The following is a 17594-nucleotide window of genomic DNA, read 5'->3' as shown; positions in this document are numbered from 1 at the left end:
TTACATGACACAATACTGCGTGAAAAAGTTCAAGGGGTATAAACACTTTCGCAAGACGCATATATGCAGGGATTTGTCTGAATGGGTAACTTTCTCCTGACCGTGCTGATCTGATCACATGGTGTGCCCCGGTGTACGTGATGGATGGCGAGATGCAAGTTCCAAGTCCAAGACAGAATACACCTTCCTCCTCACTTCTGCAGTTTAGCTGCAGTGGTCAAGAAGGATTGCATTTAGGGGAGCGAGGTGGGCCGGGGGATGATGGAGTGAACAAGAGGTACAAGGGACAGGATGGTGTTTCAGGGAGGGAGGAAGAAATTAGAAACCTGCCTGGCTCATTTGCGAACATATCATTATTCTTATTTTTAGGATTTGTTGGGCTGCCAGATGCTCCTCAAGCACAACAAGTGATGCGCCCATGTGAATTGTGTTGCTGTGAGTAGATTGAGAGTGCAGCGGCTGTCAATAGATGCATGGCCTAGTCTCAGGGAGGAGGAGGAGTATGAGGGGAGAAAACAAACAAATGCATCTCATTATTGTGGCATGCGCCTCTGCAGTGCTCTGGGTAACCCATCACAGTCCACACAGATTCAATTGCTTCTTTTAAATCAGTTTGAAGCTGCAGCCACATCTCATCTGTCTCAATAGCAGACCAGAGCATGTGTGCGACTCTGGATACTGCAACAGCTCCTTCTAGTGGTGTAGGATAGATTGTATGTGGTGAAAAAAGGTGGAAAGGAGCTGTTTGTTTAATGGCTGGCTGATTTGGCCAGATTTATATTAATCGTTGTAGGAGTGCGGAGCAACTACACCTTATGCTGACTTTTCTCTCTTGACATATCATATTATTTCCGTCTTCACCTGTGTTTCCTATACATCCCAACTCTCGGCTTTGTTTCTCAGCTCAGACAGCCTCTGCACTTGATCTCTGATGAAAGAAAAACAACCTGCACTGCAACCATGCTCTCCATGGCTCACCCACTCTCTCAAAGTTGGCACAATAGACGAACATTTTCTCTGTAGTTTGTGCGTGACATAACAGAGTTTTTTTTTTTGGTAGGAGCTGATAGATCTGAAGAATCTCTTTGATAATTAGGCTGGTGGCAGATTTCTCAATTCACTGCCAAACGATTCTTGGTCCCTTGTGGTGAAAGCTTTGCTGTTGTTCTCCTTCCTCTTTTTTTCTTACTCTGGAATTCCTAGTTATGGTCATATAAAAGAACTGAAATGTTGAATAGGAGATACGTGAAGACTGCTGTGGCCAATCCAGAAAGGAAGAGAGAGAGAAGTTTGTTGTGATCTGTATAGTGTATTAGTGAATCAGTGTTTCTGCCTTTTTCTTCTTGCTCACAAATTGAAATTAAACACAGTACTACATCAAACGTCACTATTGTAAATCACTCAAAATTTTAACAGTAAGGCAATCTTTTCACCTTTAAAATTTGTTATAAAGTGTTTGAATATCAATGATATGCATTGCATTGTAGCTCTGTATGTGTGTTTAGGTTTCACTTCAGGGAAGCTTTGTTCAAGATGAATTGGCATGTTAGTTTTCAATTCAGGTGAGTTCAGTTTATTTACTGTAAAAAAAGACAGAAAACATAAAGTTAGCACTTGAAGTAACAGTGAATAATGCAAACTGGAGAGTAGTAGCAAAAGAAAGTAGAAGAGTAAGGATAAGGGATCAGTTTGTGGCCCCGCAGCCGAAGCCAAGAGCAGCATACCAGCAGAGATAGCTCAGGATAAACTAACACCTTAGGATGATGAATTTCTCCATTAAACAGAGTGTTTTGGTGGGGATGAGGATGCAGTTTTGCAAAACTCCTTTCTTAGTGGAATGATGAACAGTAATCTGAGACATTCAAAACTGTTGATTTTGCATCTCCATAGCATTACCCCTGACCTGCCTGGTTGTGTGTTCCTTTGGCTTCATTAGGCTGATAGTTCACTGATGTTCCTTGTAGAGCAGTTGGATTTATAGGTTATCTCCCTAATTAGGCAATTTTTGAATTGGTTCTACTTGATTTTCTTTAGGGCCATCAGAGAAAAAAGGGATAGAACACAAGCGTACTCCATACTTTTCTAATTTTTTCAGTTAAAAAATGATACGTTTCATTTGCATCCACTTCACAATTATTCACCACTTTGTGCTGATCTATCAAGGCATTGTAATATTGACCTTGAAGTTAATATAAAAACAAATTGTTTCATGTCTGCAGTTCCCCCATCGAAGCTGTATTTTACTACGGATGTGACAGCACCCTGGGTGGCTGGAAAGAAGTACATGGTTGAGTGCGTGGCCCCTGACGCAAAGCCTGGAGCTGATATCACTCTGTATAAAGGTGAGAGCCTTTCTAGCTTTCCAGCTGATTTCAATCTGACAACAGCTTAGAAAAGAAGGGTTGCAGCCCTTTTAAAATATTCTGCATTCAGGATCTTCTATAGGCCGTGACCTGAATGTTCAAGCGTGAATACATTTTGGAGGATGGAATTCAGTTTAAAGCAATAAATTCTGAGTTTTTTATATTTCTGGAATAGGAAACAAGACTCTGTGTGGGAGGACATAGCCTGAGAATTTGAATTTAAAATTTCCTCCTGACTTTACAATTACTCTTACAGTGTATATCACAAGTTTCTAGTTGCTCACTTAAACTAACTAGAGGCTACACTGCATGGGGCTAAAACTTTGTAAGACTACCCTTTTGTTTTAGATGAAATGAGGTCAAAAGGTATTTCATTCATTGTCCTGATCTAGTCATAATTCAGCAATGGCTGTTTTTAATTCAGACACATTGAAACAAAGATGGTAGGATTCCTTATTTGCACATTTCAGTATTCAGTACTCTAGTTAGAGCAACACTGATGCATCTGACTCATGTGAACACATCTACAGACTCGTCTTATTTGTGCATCTCCTCCCCACTGTGTCTTTTCTAGATGGAGTCGATCTGACAGGTGCGACGTCTTTTACCACATCTGGCTCAAAGGATAAGCTTCTGAACACGCACGCTGAAGTAACGTATGTGTTCCACCGCCTGCCAGATTCACTCTCCTCAACCAGCCCGCTCAATCTCCCCCCCAGCCTGCCTGGGCTTCTTGTTTTCCTTGTTTTCAAAGTGTTCTTATTTTTCCATCTGTCTTTGCGAATACAATGAATCTCAGCGCGTACACAAGTCAACTGTTACTTGCCACCGCTCGATTGAATTAGCTTCTGTCAAATGCACGAAATTACATTGCAGCAGCGAGACAGAGCCGAACCTTGCCGGTTCACCAGGTGCCTATACATTAAACAGGGGCATAGATTGCTTTAATCCTGTGCGTCTCCTCAGTGTCAGAGATAATAACCTCTTGTCATATTCTGAGATAACATTTGCACTGAGGAGCTGTGCTATTGTCTAGCCCTCCAGAGTTGGAGCCAAGGTCTTAAGCAATATTGATGTTCTTTCTTTATAATCACAGTGAGCATGCAGAGCAGCAGGCCTTGTGGGATTTGAACAGATGTCATTGTACTGTAGTTTTATTTAAAATACATTAACTGAAACCCAAACAAGACAAGAGTAAAAGTTATTATGAAGGTTTCTGTATGCATTAGACTGCACATTTTTTGATTTATTGACACAGAGACTCACAAGCAAAATGTTATTTTCTCCTAAACAAAAAACAGACCAGTTCTCAAGCTATCTCATTTGTTGTCTAAGGATTCTCTACCTACAAACTTTCATTATCTTAAAATGGTTTGCATAATGCTGACCTTATGGATGCATAGACACATCAAGCTGACAACAAGTTACTGCACTTGACCGGTTTTGGCTTGCATGCTGGTTGCTGTACACTATAGGTCACTAACTGGCCAGCTGCAATCTGGGACTCCACCCAAATAGTCTTTTTTGAGTCCTGATGGACTAGTAAATTTTAATTGAGCAACTTAATTCTAACAAGCACAGTTTTGCATCAGATGGTGTAGGTCATTTAGACTACAAAGCTTTCCCCTCGTTCCTTTTAGTTTGTTTTACTTCAAGAGTAGAAGTAAAAACAAATACACAGTAATATCATAGATGAGCTTGGAAATTGCCATTGCTTACCTTAAAATGACAGAAATTGGCATGGAAAATTATACTGAGGCCAAAAGAAATAATTAATTTCTTGGAGAGCTGTAGTTGAAATGTATTTAAAGACCCTTTGCTTTGTACTTTCCTATTTTCTTTTCTGTGATTGTCAGATCCATAGTTCTCAAACTGTGAAAAAGCACCAGAATAAATGTAAGTATTTGGTAGGTAAATAGAAAGAATTTAACTGTGATGTAGAGCGAGTGGAGATTTTTCCATGAATGTTGTCCCGGTGAGCCGCTCCTTCAGTCAAAATGTCAGAAACCATCTAAATTCCGGGGGCACGATGAAAGGCAGTGCAGTCTGGATGTATGCTTTAAAATACATCCTATAAAATAGTAAAATAGATCCCCTATTCTCAGCAGTAGGTAGGGGGCACCAGCTCTGCATTGACTGCACATGAAAAGCAATGGAAGACTTGTTAAGGACACAACTGACAGATACTTTCTATTTTTTGATCTGATGCTTTTGCACTTTTCTTTTCTAATGCCACCTTATGCACTTCCCAATATGTTCCATGTTAGCTAGTTTGTCAGAAGCATCGACAGTAAAACTTCTGGTACCAACTGAAGTGGATGATGGTGAACTTGGTACAAGTGCTGTTGGTGTGTAATGCCGTGTTTCATTTACCTCTGAAGTCTTAATCTGCACCTGAAAATGACATTGAACTCAAACTAGCCATTTAATAGTTTCAAGTTGAAAACCAGTGGGCTTTGCTAATTAATTTACTCATTGGACATTCTATAGCGGACCCCTGGTGTTTGAAGGAATTAAGAAATAGAGTTGTCTGCAAATAGCTAAAATCTGAAAATGTTTGAGACCCCCCCCTCCAAGAATTATTATACCTGCCTATTTTAATAGTTCAGACAACAAATATACCTCTCTTGGATGTACAGCCAACAAGCACTAAGAAAAAAAAATGGTCCTTGGCAAATGGCTGCAAACGCCAACCAAAAGAGGAATTATTTGTTTGCTAACTCTGTGGATATGCACGCAACTTGACTTCAAAAAGAGCCGACCGGCCTATAAAATTCTTTCTGTTAATTTTTCAAATTAAAACTATCAATTTTTATCTTCAAAGTAAAAACAAAATCCATAGTCACATTTTTGGAGAGCTTACTGTATTTGCATGAATACAGCCACAGTTACTCATGTTGTTCCAACATGAAGGAACATTCTTCTTTTCTCGTTTTTGTGCGTATAACATAACACAACAAACTAAGAAAATATGTTTGCTTGTGTGTTTTAAAAGGTTTCAGTGTTTAGAGAAAGTGGTATTTATAAAATGTTGAGATTCTTCAGTTCAGATCATTCAGTAGTGCACAAATCACAAACAGAAAAAAAAAGTATGATGGCTAACTCTTCCACTCATATATAACTTCTGATTTTGATTTATTGTGTTAACAGAGTGTTTGGAAAGAGAGTTCATAAACAAAAGTAGTGAGAAGTAAGAAAACGTCGGGGCTGCTGCTTGGAGAGCAATTTGTTATTTTCGTTATTGATTTGTCACTGGTTTGGAAAATTGAAACTGGAAGGTGTTTCCTATCTTGGTTCAACACCTTACAATATTTCACTTTTAAGAAGGTGTAGTAAGCGTATGTTTAAAGCGACAAATTAAATTGGTCTTATTTTCTGTGTATTTGGATGATCAGTTTTCAAATGAAGCACATTTGACTGACGCAAGGAGAACATGACTTACTTTGTTGATAACCTAGGCAGGGCACACAACTCTCACTCGCTTTAGTTTGAAGTATTTACACTCCAGAGTTCAGTTCACTGTTATTTAAACATTATTCCAGTAAAAGCAGGTAGGCAATGGTAGTTTTGCATCAAGTTCAATTTCCCCTTCTCTAATTTGTTCCTCCATTTAATACTTTTCCATCATCCTAAATAAGTTTAATTTTATCAAAAATATATTTTGGGGCTGCACAGTGACATCACTGTTGATTTGTAACAAGAAGGTAAAGGGTTACAGTCCCAGCCTTGGTTTTTCTGCATGGAGTTTGCATATTCCCCCTGTGTATCCTGTTGAATCCCATCTCTCACCCATTGACTGCTTGAGATGGGAACCAGCACCCCTTGTAACCTTGCAAGAACAAGGGTGTTAGATAATGGATGGATGGAAGTTATATTTTGTACATGTAAACAAACCATTTTATCTCTTTGAAACTAATCAGTGCATGTCATTGGTTTAAATAGTCTTATAATTCAAGTAGACATGAAATGTGCCCAAGATGGGTGCAAATTTATGCATGGCTGGAATTTAATACCTCCCAGCAGACAGCTTTTTTTTTGTACCACAAAAAATATAAGTATATGTCCTAAATGTATGAAATGGCAAAAGAACCCAATTTTTGGCATGAGTAATGTGATATAGTTTTCTTGCAGGTTTAGGCTAGATATGGTCAAATGTAGTACAAGTACACCACAGACAGTCTCAAAAAGTATATCTCTCAAGTTAGCAGATTGTGTAGCCTAGTGATCTAGAGTGGGAGACTGTTTAAAGCCTCAAGAAACCTTCAGGTGTTAATTTAAGAGTTAGCAGATTTTTATATATATTCTATTTTTTTGATAAACTGAAATTTAGATTTTTCAGCAGCTGTAAGCCATAGTTATCAATTAAAAAAAAAATAATAATTGAAATCCATAACTCTGTGTGGAAGAAATCTGTAAAATATACAGTAGTGTCATTTTCAATTGTATTACAAAAATAAATTAAATTGTCAAGGACTTTCCTACACCCCTGCAGGTCTCCAGTGTTTATCCATATCAACTAAAGAGAACTATGAGCACCGTTATTCTTTTAAACATGTTATTTTTTTCTTTTTTGTGTTACCTCTGAAAGGGTCACTGCTCTGAGATCTGACAATGGGAGAGAGTTGACATGCCAGGCCAACAATGAAGCCGTTTTCCAGCCGGTGGTGACCACAGTGACCATGAATGTGTATTGTGAGTGTCTGCTTCTTTTCTCAAAGCATACACTGATGCAGCTACAGGCACACTCAACTACACAGGAGTCCAGGTGCCCTCGGGGAGGCCCGCAAGGCATCCTGTCTTGTGCACTCAGCCTATGCTAGTGGTCTGAGAAGAAACATTCGACTTGAAGGCAAAGTCAACACCTGTTTAAAAATAGACAAAAACGAAAAAAAAATAATTAAATACCCCCCTATGGACCCAATTAATGATTGGTAGGGTCATAGTAAAATCTTTTTTTCTTTCACTGGTACAGTGGAAAACACAGAGCAGTGTGCAATTACATTTTCATTAAGTCTGATGTATCATGTTTGACACAGCTTTTGCCCCAGCGTTAACCCAAAATACACCAAACGATTATTAGACCAGCCCAGATGGATTATACAAGCAAGGCATCTAGTGAATTTTTTAATAGCATTATAATAACTAATAGGCTAATGGAAGCCAAGGCCACCTCAGATATAATAAGAAATCCAGCCTTAACTAGCCCGGCAACGTTTGTGTTCATCAGCTCAAATTAAATTTAGAATGCACAGAGGCAGAAAGTGCCTTTTTCCTCGTACTGATTTCACAAACCATTTGACAGCATGGAAATAGAACTTCTGCTGAACCGCACAAAGGTTAGCTGGCACAAATGCTGTCATTTTCCCGTATTGTTGTTTAATCTCCCTTTTGCTTTCGTTTGGCATTGCAACTGCGAGAGCCTTTGTTTCTTAATGCATGAACCAGCGTGACCTGGCAGCTATTGTTTACCACAGTGGAGTTTATATTTTATACTGCCGATCAGTTATACTGCTAACAGTTAAAGTAACTGTTGAGATGTTTTTCCTCTTACAATGTCTTCAAGCTAGGAACACCCTCCAGTCCTATATCTTCAAAGCTGACTGAACACCCTGATTAACCTCTGTCCAGTCTCAACCCCTTTGTAGTTAAAATCTGTGCTTTTGTTTAAACTAACCTCCCCTCCCTTCCTTTCCATAAATAATATGCTCTCTCTGTGGTAAAGTACTAATATTGCAGAACTTGGGACCTCTGCTGCGGTATTACTCAATGTGCCAGCCCATCAAAGCCAGCGCGGTGGCCATTTTCTGCCAGCCAGAATGTCAGCAAGGTGGCAATTTTTCATGCTAGCCCAGAGTCTCCCTGAAACGTATTGCAGCAATAACAAAAGCCCATCCTCTTTTAATTTATTTTACTGCATATATTTTATTCAAGCTCATCTATAATTTATTCATATTTCACGTTGTCTTATTACTGTTTGAACATCTGTTATTTTTCTTTATGGTCTCACTGTTCCCCTTAATTCTTAATGCTTTCATCAGATCTGGACTTCTCTTACTCGTAGCCATGTTGAATGGGACCAATTTATTAACTTTCTCAACAAACAGGGGTACTCTGCTCATTATTTCATTTCATATAGTAATGAAATGTTTATTTATATGACACATCTCCCAGCAAAAAGTGCTGAACAGAAACTTAAAAAAAAACAAAAAAACATCAAGGTTTTGAGATGTGTATGTGTGGTGACCCAAATGCATGCAGGAGCATGCAACTTAAACCAAAACACAAAGTGACACCTGGTGGAACTGTGTGTCTGCTGAGCTCATCATATAATCTATTTCTCTGTCCATTGCCCCTAAGAACAATGGTAAATTAGTTAATGGAGGAGCATTGTTGTGATGAGGCACTGAAGGAAAAGTATTATTATAGTATATTAAGTGTTATTTTTTACTTGGCTGTGATATATAAAACTTTATATAAATATAAAACTTTCATATAACTAAAATAGGAATCAAATTGGTCTTCGTTCAGTGAAGTTAGTCACAGTCACTAGAGTATTGAATAATTTTACTACAGTAAAAACAGCAATACTTTACAGTGTAGTAAAACTTCTAGATGTAATTTTTTTCCCCAAAACTTACTCAAATGAAAGTAACTAAGTAAATGTAACTAGTTACTACTTACCTTTGTATAATATCAACATAAAGATGTTTAGAAAGATTAGATTTTTTTTATTTATTTAACATGAAGTCATAGAAGGGTAAAGTATGAAAAAGCTAAGTTCCTAGAACTGAACCTTTTGGGGCCTCACATGCCACTTATTACTTGTATTGAATGTCAGCAGATACGAAATTTATTCAGTATATTTTGATGCTTTACTTAAGATTCAGATTTCTCTGAGCTATTGCTATTTTTGTCTCTCCCTCTTCTGACAGATCCTCCTGAGCCTCCATATATTATTGGTTTGGACAGAGACGTGGTTAAAGCAGGGAGTTTGCTCGTGTTGGAGTGCGTATCCCATGGTGGAAACCCCCTGGGCACTCTCCAATGGACTAAGGTAAATCCTCTTAGCCATCTGTGAATGAAGCTTTAAAAAAATCACTCTGGCTAAATGAGTCATTTTATTTCACAAACCCTTCCAGCTCCAGAGTACCTTATTTTCCCACTTAAGTTGTGAGTCTCTGTAACCTTTTGGTTTCATCTCTGATTAAAGTTATCCTCTTCTAGCCTATCATTTCATATAGAGTCCGTGTCTTGGTAGTAATGCAGTTGTGCCATATTCTTTCCATTTTCAGATGATGAATTCAACAGGTCTCTATGAGATGTTGAAAGAGCGGGACATGCGATTTATGACTTAACTCTCCTCGCAGTGGCTTGTGAGGTTATTTGAGGCCACACTTTGAGATATTATCATTTTGTCTTACAGAAATGAATCGCCTTTATCACGTCGATAAAGACCAAGATCAGCTGATTGTTTAGCTGTGCATATAAAAATAATTATATTCTGGTACTTTTTTTTATATGCAACCTTTTGGGTTTAAGTAATGCAGTCAAATGGTGTAAACCAATAGCCACACAAGAACTTTATTTATTTATTTTTAATCCAAACAAAAAATAAAATTTATATCACAAGCTGATGTTAAGTATTTCCGGTGTTTAACACTGTCAGCGCAAAACTGCAGCTCCGACAGAAATCGGCAGCGTTTCTCTCTTCTTTATTGTTGACTGTTCTTCTGACAGAGGAGCTGTCTACAGAGGCGCTAAATCACGGTCATTCTGCCCCAAAACGTAACACATGTTCCTGGCACTGCTCGCGATTAAACTCATAATTACACTTCTCTGTACTGAGCAGCTCTCTGACAGCAGACGGCATGGCCGCGGTCCACAGCGAAGATATAAAGTTGTTTGGAGTTCGCCGAGGTAAATCTCGAGTTAATCAACAAATATGGTCAGCTGTCAATCAAATTGCTTTGTCTCAGTAGTCTGTTGGGTGTGGCTAGTACAGAAGGTAGGAAAATCTGAGAACAGCCATGCAGAGTGACACCGGATCCACTAATGGAAAATGAGTCTGACTGGGGCGGACGCCGGGACCAAAACGTTTAGAGATGCTCTAGTGGAAAAGCACCATTACAGACAAACAGACTATGCTTATTATTTAGGTGACTTATGAAAGGACTGCAGTTTGCTGTGATGAATTTTATTTAGGAGCGTTATAGTAAAGGGGCTGAGTACGACCTTAAGCCACAGTTTTCAGACCTTAGAAGAAATTTGAGTACCACATGTTGTTTTTCACACTGTTCACAAACATGTTGAATTTTACTAATTTTTCACATGAAAGCCCTTTGGAGTTTGAGGAGATAACATAAAAAGAGAAGAAACAGTTTAACTGATCTGAAAGCTTTTGCAAGTTTCCATATTCAGACATGCTGCCATCTTCTTTTTCCCCTCATGTTCATCCATCTTACAGGAAGGCGAAGTTCTCTCAACAACCTGGGGAGAGCAAGTCGTGGGCCAGAAGTCCAGAAATATCCTCAGACTAAAGATCACCCCTGCTGACAACCAGGCAGAGCTGAGCTGTGAAAGTGCCAATATTGTCTCCCTGTCTCCTCAGTCCATCACCCACAAAATAACAGTGTTCTGTGAGTAAAAGCAGAAGGCATACAATACCCTTTTCAGGTCTTACTTCTAATGGTTTATTAAAGATTAAAGAAAAAAATTAGAAAAATCTCAGAGTTCCAGCTAAAAAAAAAAGAAAGAAAAAAGAAGTCTAATGTTAATATCGTTAATGAAACTAATGGCTATGGTAGCTGAAGCCAATATTTCTTACTGCCTCCAGACTAGCATTACTTCATGGTTCTTTCGGAGCTGTTGCATTAATTCAGTTCAACTTCTTAACTGCACAGTCCTGAGGCTCTACAGACAACACTTAGAGCAACTGTAACAACCATAGTTAATAGATTATACTTTTTTACTTTTTATATAAAATGTTTACTTCAGCAACTATGAAACAAATATGGAGTTATTATCCATACGACTTGCTGCATTTTACCTGATTTTAATTTTAAGCTCTTTCTAAATGATGCGGTATCATATGTAAAACTTTATTTAAAAAATATGTTCTGTATGTCAGTGTGGGTGAAGAGTTGTATCAGTGAGCCTGCCTTTGCCCCCAACATGCTCTGAAGTCATTATCCCTTCAAGTCATCCATTCAGGGATGCTGAAAATGAACTGCAGACTGTTTGGGTGTGCTCAAGGCTGCGACAGAAGCTGCAGGGCACAGAGTAAGACTCCCTGCTGGAGTTAATATATATATATATATATATATATATATATATATATATATTTATATATATATATATATATATATATATATATGTGTGTGTGTGTGTGTGTGTGTATGTTTTTGTCTTTATATTTATTAATGTTTATATATATATATATTAATTTATGTTTAGAAATTAATATATACATATACAGTATATCCATCCATCCATCCATCTTCTTCCGCTTATCCGAGGTCGGGTCGCGGGGGTAGCAGCTTCAGAAGGGAGGCCCAGACTTCCCTCTCCCCAGCCACTTCTTCCAGCTCCTCCGGGGGAATCCCGAGGCGTTCCCAGGCCAGCCGAGAGACATAGTCCCTCCAGCGTGACCTGGGTCTTCCCCGGGGCCTCCTCCCGGTGGGACGTGCCCGGAACACCTCACCAGGGAGGCGTCCAGGAGGCATCCTGACCAGATGCCCAAGCCACCTCAACTGGCTCCTCTCGATGTGAAGGAGCAGCGGCTCTACTCTGAGTCCCTCCCGGATGACTGAGCTTCTCACCCTATCTCTAAGGGAGAGCCCAGCCACCCTACGGAGAAAACCCATTTCGGCCGCTTGTATCCGCGATCTCGTTCTTTCGGTCATGACCCAAAGCTCATGACCATAGATGAGGGTGGGAACGTAGATCGACCGGTAAATCGAGAGCTTCGCTTTTTGGCTCAGCTCTCTCTTCACCACGACGGACCGGTACAGCGCCCGCTTGACAGCAGACGCTGCGCCAGTCCGCCTGTCGATCTCCCGCTCCCTTCTTCCCCCATTCGTGAACAAGATCCCGAGATACTTAAACTCCTCCACTTGGGGCAGGACACCCCCCCTGACCCGGAGAAGGCACTCTACCCTTTTCCGGCTCAAGACCATGGCCTCGGATTTGGAGGCACTGATCCCCATCCCGGCCGCTTCACACTCGGCTGCGAACCGATCCAGCGAGAGCTGCAGATCACGATCTGATGAAGCCAAAAGGACCACATCGTCTGCGAAAAGCAGAGATGAGATCCTGAGGCCACCAAATCGGATCCCCTCAACACCTTGGCTGCGCCTAGAAATTCTGTCCATGAAAGTGATGAACAGAATCGGTGACAAAGGGCAGCCCTGGCGGAGTCCAACTCTCACCGGAAACGAGCCCGACTTACTGCCGGCAATGCGGACCAGACTCTGACACCGGTCATACAGGGACCTGACAGCCCGTATCAAAGGGCCCGGTACCCCATACTCCCGGAGAACCCCCCACAGGGCTCCCCGAGGGACACGGTCGAACGCCTTCTCCAAGTCCACAAAACACATGTAGACTGGTTGGGCGAACTCCCATGCACCCTCCAGGACCCTGCTGAGGGTGTAGAGCTGGTCCAGTGTTCCACGACCAGGACAAAAACCACACTGCTCTTCCTGAATCCGAGGTTCGACTATCCGACGGACCCTCCTCTCCAGGACCCCTGAATAGACCTTGCCAGGGAGGCTTAAGAGTGTGACCCCTCTATAATTGGAGCACACCCTCCGGTCCCCCTTTTTGAACAGGGGGACCACCACCCCAGTCTGCCAATCCAGGGGAACTGCCCCCGATGTCCATGCGATATTGCAGAGTCGCGTCAACCAACACAACCCTACAACATCCAGAGCCTTAAGGAACTCCGGGCGGATCTCATCCACCCCCGGGGCCTTGCCACCGCGGAGCTTTTTAACCACCTCGGCGACCTCGCCCCCAGAGATTGGAGAGCCCAACCCAGAGTCCCCAGGCTCCGCTTCCTCAGTGGAAGGCATGTTGGTGGGATTGAGGAGGTCTTCGAAGTACTCTGCCCACCGGCCCACAACGTCCCGAGTAGAGGTCAGCAGCACACCATCCCCACTATAAACAGTGTTGGTGCTGCACCGCTTCCCCCCCCTGAGACGCCGGATGGTGGACCAGAATCGCCTCGAAGCCGTGCGGAAGTCTTTCTCCATGGCCTCTCCAAACTCCTCCCACACCCGAGTTTTTGCCTCAGCAACTGCCCGAGCCGCATGCCGCTTCGCCCGCCGGTACCCATCAGCTGCTTCCGGAGTCCCACAGGCCAAAAAGGCTCGATAGGACTCCTTCTTCAGCCTGACGGCATCCCTCACCGAAGGTGTCCACCAACGGGTTCGAGGGTTGCCGCCGCGACAGGCACCGACAACCTTGCGGCCACAGCTCCGATCGGCCGCCTCGACAATGGAGGCACGGAACACGGTCCACTCAGACTCCATGTCCCCCACCTCCCCCGGGACGTGTTCGAAGTTTTGCCGGAGATGGGAGTTAAAGCTCCGTCTCACAGGGGATTCCGCCAGACGTTCCCAGCAGACCCTCACAACACGTTTGGGCCTGCCAGGTCTGACCGGCTTTCGCCCCCGCCACCGGAGCCAACTCACCACCAGGTAGTGGTCAGTGGACAGCTCCGCACCTCTCTTCACCCGAGTGTCCAAGACATACGGCCGCAGATCCGATGAAACGATGACAAAGTCGATCATCGAACTGCGGCCTAGGGTGTCCTGGTGCCAAGTGCACATATGGACACCCTTATGCTTGAACATGGTGTTCGTTATGGACAATCCATGGCGAGCACAGAAGTCCAGCAACAGAACACCGCTCGAGTTCAGGTCGGGTGGGCCGTTCCTCCCAACCACGCCCCTCCAGGTCTCACTGTCGTTGCCCACGTGAGCGTTGAAGTCCCCCAGCAGAACAAGGGAGTCCCCAGGAGGAGCACTCTCCAGTACCCCCTCTAAGGACTCCAAAAAGGGTGGGTAATCTGAACTGTCGTTCGGCCCGTAAGCACAAACGACAGTCAGAACCCGTCCCCCCACCCGTAGGCGGAGGGATCCTACCCTCTCGTTCACCGGGGTAAACCCCAACGTACAGGCGCCGAGATGGGGAGCAACAAGTATGCCCACTCCTGCCCGACGTCTCTCTCCCTGGGCAACTCCAGAGTGGAAGTATGTCCAGCCCCTCTCAAGGAGACTGGTTCCAGAACCAGAGCCATGCGTCGAGGTGAGACCGACTATTTCTAGCCGGAACCTCTCGACCTCACGCACTAGCTCCGGCTCCTTCCCCACCAGAGAGGTGACATTCCACGTCCCAAGAGCCAGTTTCTGCAACCGAGGATCGGACCGCCAGGGTCCCCTCCCTTGGCCGCCACCCATCACACAGTGCACCCGACCCCTTTGGCCCCTCCCACGGGTGGTGGGCCCATGGGAGGGGGGGCCCATGTTTCCTCTTCGGGCTGAGCCCGGCCGGGCTCCATGGGTAAAAGCCCGGCCACCAGACGCTCGCCATCGTGCCCCCCCTCCAGGCCTGGCTCCAGAGTGGGGCCCCGGTGACCCGCGTCCGGGCGAGGGAACACCAAGTCCAAGGTTTTCCTTCATCATTGGGGTCTTCGGGCTGCACTTTGTCTGGTCCCTCACCTAGGACCTGTCTGCCTTGGGTGACCCTACCAGGGGCATGAAGCCCCAGACAGCATAGCTCCTAGGATCATTGGGGCACTCAAACCCCTCCACCACGATAAGGTGGCAGCCCATGGAGGAGTACAGTATATATATATATATATATATATATATATATATATATATATATATATATATATATATATATATATATATATATATTGAGAGAGAGAGATAGAAAGAGAGGGAGTGCAGTAATGTGGAATATGGGATATGCACAAATGTGACAACAAACTGACACACATGACCCACCTTCTTCTCTGAACCTGTCAGCTCAGACCCCCCTCCCCAGCCTTTGTATTGCCCTGAAGGATTTATACAACTGCATCGTATCGCCTGCAGCGATTGTACCCTGTCTCGCCTTCTGGTTAAAATGAAGCAGACTTTAGAAACCACAATGAAAAAACCCCCAGAGAAAACAAGTTGCCACTCAAAGTGATTTTCACTCTCACCCTTGATACGAGCTCTGTGTCTCACATCCTAAAATAGTTGCGCTGCCGCTGTGATCAGAATAGGGAGCTGTTGAATGTGCTGTTCGCGGGGTGATATTTTTTACTGACTTATCTTTGTGTGCTTGCTTGTGGATGTGTGTGCTTTCTCATCAGTCGGTCCTGCAAAGCTGATGCTGTCGGGTTCGCTGGAGGCCATCGAAGGGCAGGAGTTGACTCTGAGCTGCCATGCGTCCTCGAGTAATCCCCCCATCCACATTCGCTGGTGGCTGGGGCACAAGGAGCTCAGCAACACCTCTGTCACAACGGAAGAGGTGGGACTGGATGGCACACAAATACACAAAGAGTGTATGTTTCTAACAGAGCTGGTAGTCAGGAAGAGTAATGGAATAAAAAAGGTTTTATAGTTCTGGTCAGGAGCTGACAGACTGGTGGTGGGCATGAATGTTATATTATTTAGTCATATTGATCAATTGCTCACTTTTGGTGGGATCATTTATACATAATACAACTCAGGTGGTGTTTAAAAAGCAAGAAATTGGTGCATAATGATGAATGCTGTTGGATTTCTCTAACAGCTTTTGTCACTTCACATTTGGAGCAGGAGATCATTTCTCTTTATCTATATAGAGTAACAGTCTGCTGAAACACCAGAGTAAGTTATAGGTTTGCACCTTGGTTCTTTGATTGTACTTGACTATCCCAACGACCATGAAGATATGTACCAGCAGATATGTACCTAAAGATAAGTGGGTAAGATAATGGATGGATGGATGGATGGATATGAAGCTATGTGTTGTACCACCTTCATACCCATTGAAATACATCATTATGAGCCCAAATTAATATGACGTGTATGCCTATGGTGACAACAACAAAAAAATCTCTGATCAGACCTGCATCTTAAAATGTTTTCATGCAAGCAGAAGACAGAGAAAGGCTGTGTTTATGTTCCTCTTTTGCCTAAAATGGTCTAGAAGGCATGAATTTTCCTAGATAAGCAAGCACTTCCTGCTTAATCAAGCTTCTTATTAGGGTAGCAAAAGACCCTCGACTGAAGGAAAAAGAAACCCCAATATGAAATTTGACCTCATGTGAACCCTGGTAGATGAAAGCAAACAGTACAACCGTGAGCAGTCCCCGAATAAGCCCACTGCAGCTTTTGCAAATGAGTCAGCCAATTCGAAAAAGAGTATTTCGTAGCTCCGCTCCTCTTTTGTGTACGTTAATAAGATCAAAGTGAATAAAAGCTGACACAGAAGATGAGTATTATTAAACAGGCTCTTTATTCATCTGGCAGCAGCATTTCCATTTGATCTTGCGCGAGGCACTCTGTGGGCTGCATGTGAGCTTTAATGCATGTGAAACAGTGGGAAGTTAATGAAGACTGACGCGCCTGTTCACTGTCTTTGTTAGTCTTTCTGACTGTGGCTTTTACCGTAATCACCACAATAATGGCTTTAATAACCAGATGTGCTGCATAGGCATGACCACTATCAGGCAGGTGCAAAATGACACTGTGCTCCATTTATAATGGGGTGCAAAGCGGGGGGAATCAGATGAATATGCTTATTTATCACAGACCATGCACAACATCAGTCATTACAGGAGCTAATTTGCCATCTGTATTCACGAGACAAACCAGGGAGGTTGGTGACTTTTTTCCGCTTTTTGTCTCGCTTTTTCACAGCTGAGGACGACGGACCAAGCCTGCCTGTTTTCTTCATCTTAATTGTTGCGTGCTCTTTGTGTCTGCAGGGAGAGAACGGAGGGATAGCAACCACCTCCAATGTGACCCACCAGGTCTCTCGGGAGGAGAATGGACTGGAGCTTACCTGTGAGGCCTTTAATAACGGCACACATCTCTCCAAAATCCAGGCCGCTAAGCTCACTGTATACTGTAAGTAATCATAATCACATTGAACAAGTTATTTGAACAAACAAAACAAAACAGTGCAGTTGGATTTCATATAATCAGCTACCATATCAAAACATTTTTAATTTGTCTAATTGGTTTTTTT

At 42.9% G+C, this 17594-nt stretch overlaps 1 protein-coding gene across 2 annotated transcripts in view; it reads left to right on the top strand.

The window, feature by feature from the left end:
- nphs1 (NPHS1 adhesion molecule, nephrin) overlaps positions 1 to 17594 on the top strand; it is a 57737-nt gene that overhangs the window by 18857 nt on the left and 21286 nt on the right. For both annotated transcript variants that reach the window (XM_028009111.1, XM_028009119.1), the window contains exons 4-10: positions 2220 to 2342; positions 2938 to 3019; positions 6952 to 7055; positions 9296 to 9417; positions 10828 to 10999; positions 15730 to 15887; positions 17332 to 17473. In XM_028009111.1, the coding sequence (XP_027864912.1) occupies positions 2220 to 2342; positions 2938 to 3019; positions 6952 to 7055; positions 9296 to 9417; positions 10828 to 10999; positions 15730 to 15887; positions 17332 to 17473 (903 nt within the window). The remainder of the gene's footprint in view (positions 1 to 2219; positions 2343 to 2937; positions 3020 to 6951; positions 7056 to 9295; positions 9418 to 10827; positions 11000 to 15729; positions 15888 to 17331; positions 17474 to 17594) is intronic.

The sequence above is a fragment of the Xiphophorus couchianus genome, chromosome 3 (assembly GCF_001444195.1).
Source record: "Xiphophorus couchianus chromosome 3, X_couchianus-1.0, whole genome shotgun sequence".
Taxonomy (NCBI): domain Eukaryota; kingdom Metazoa; phylum Chordata; class Actinopteri; order Cyprinodontiformes; family Poeciliidae; genus Xiphophorus; species Xiphophorus couchianus.
This window is presented reverse-complemented; position numbering and strand designations above follow the sequence as displayed.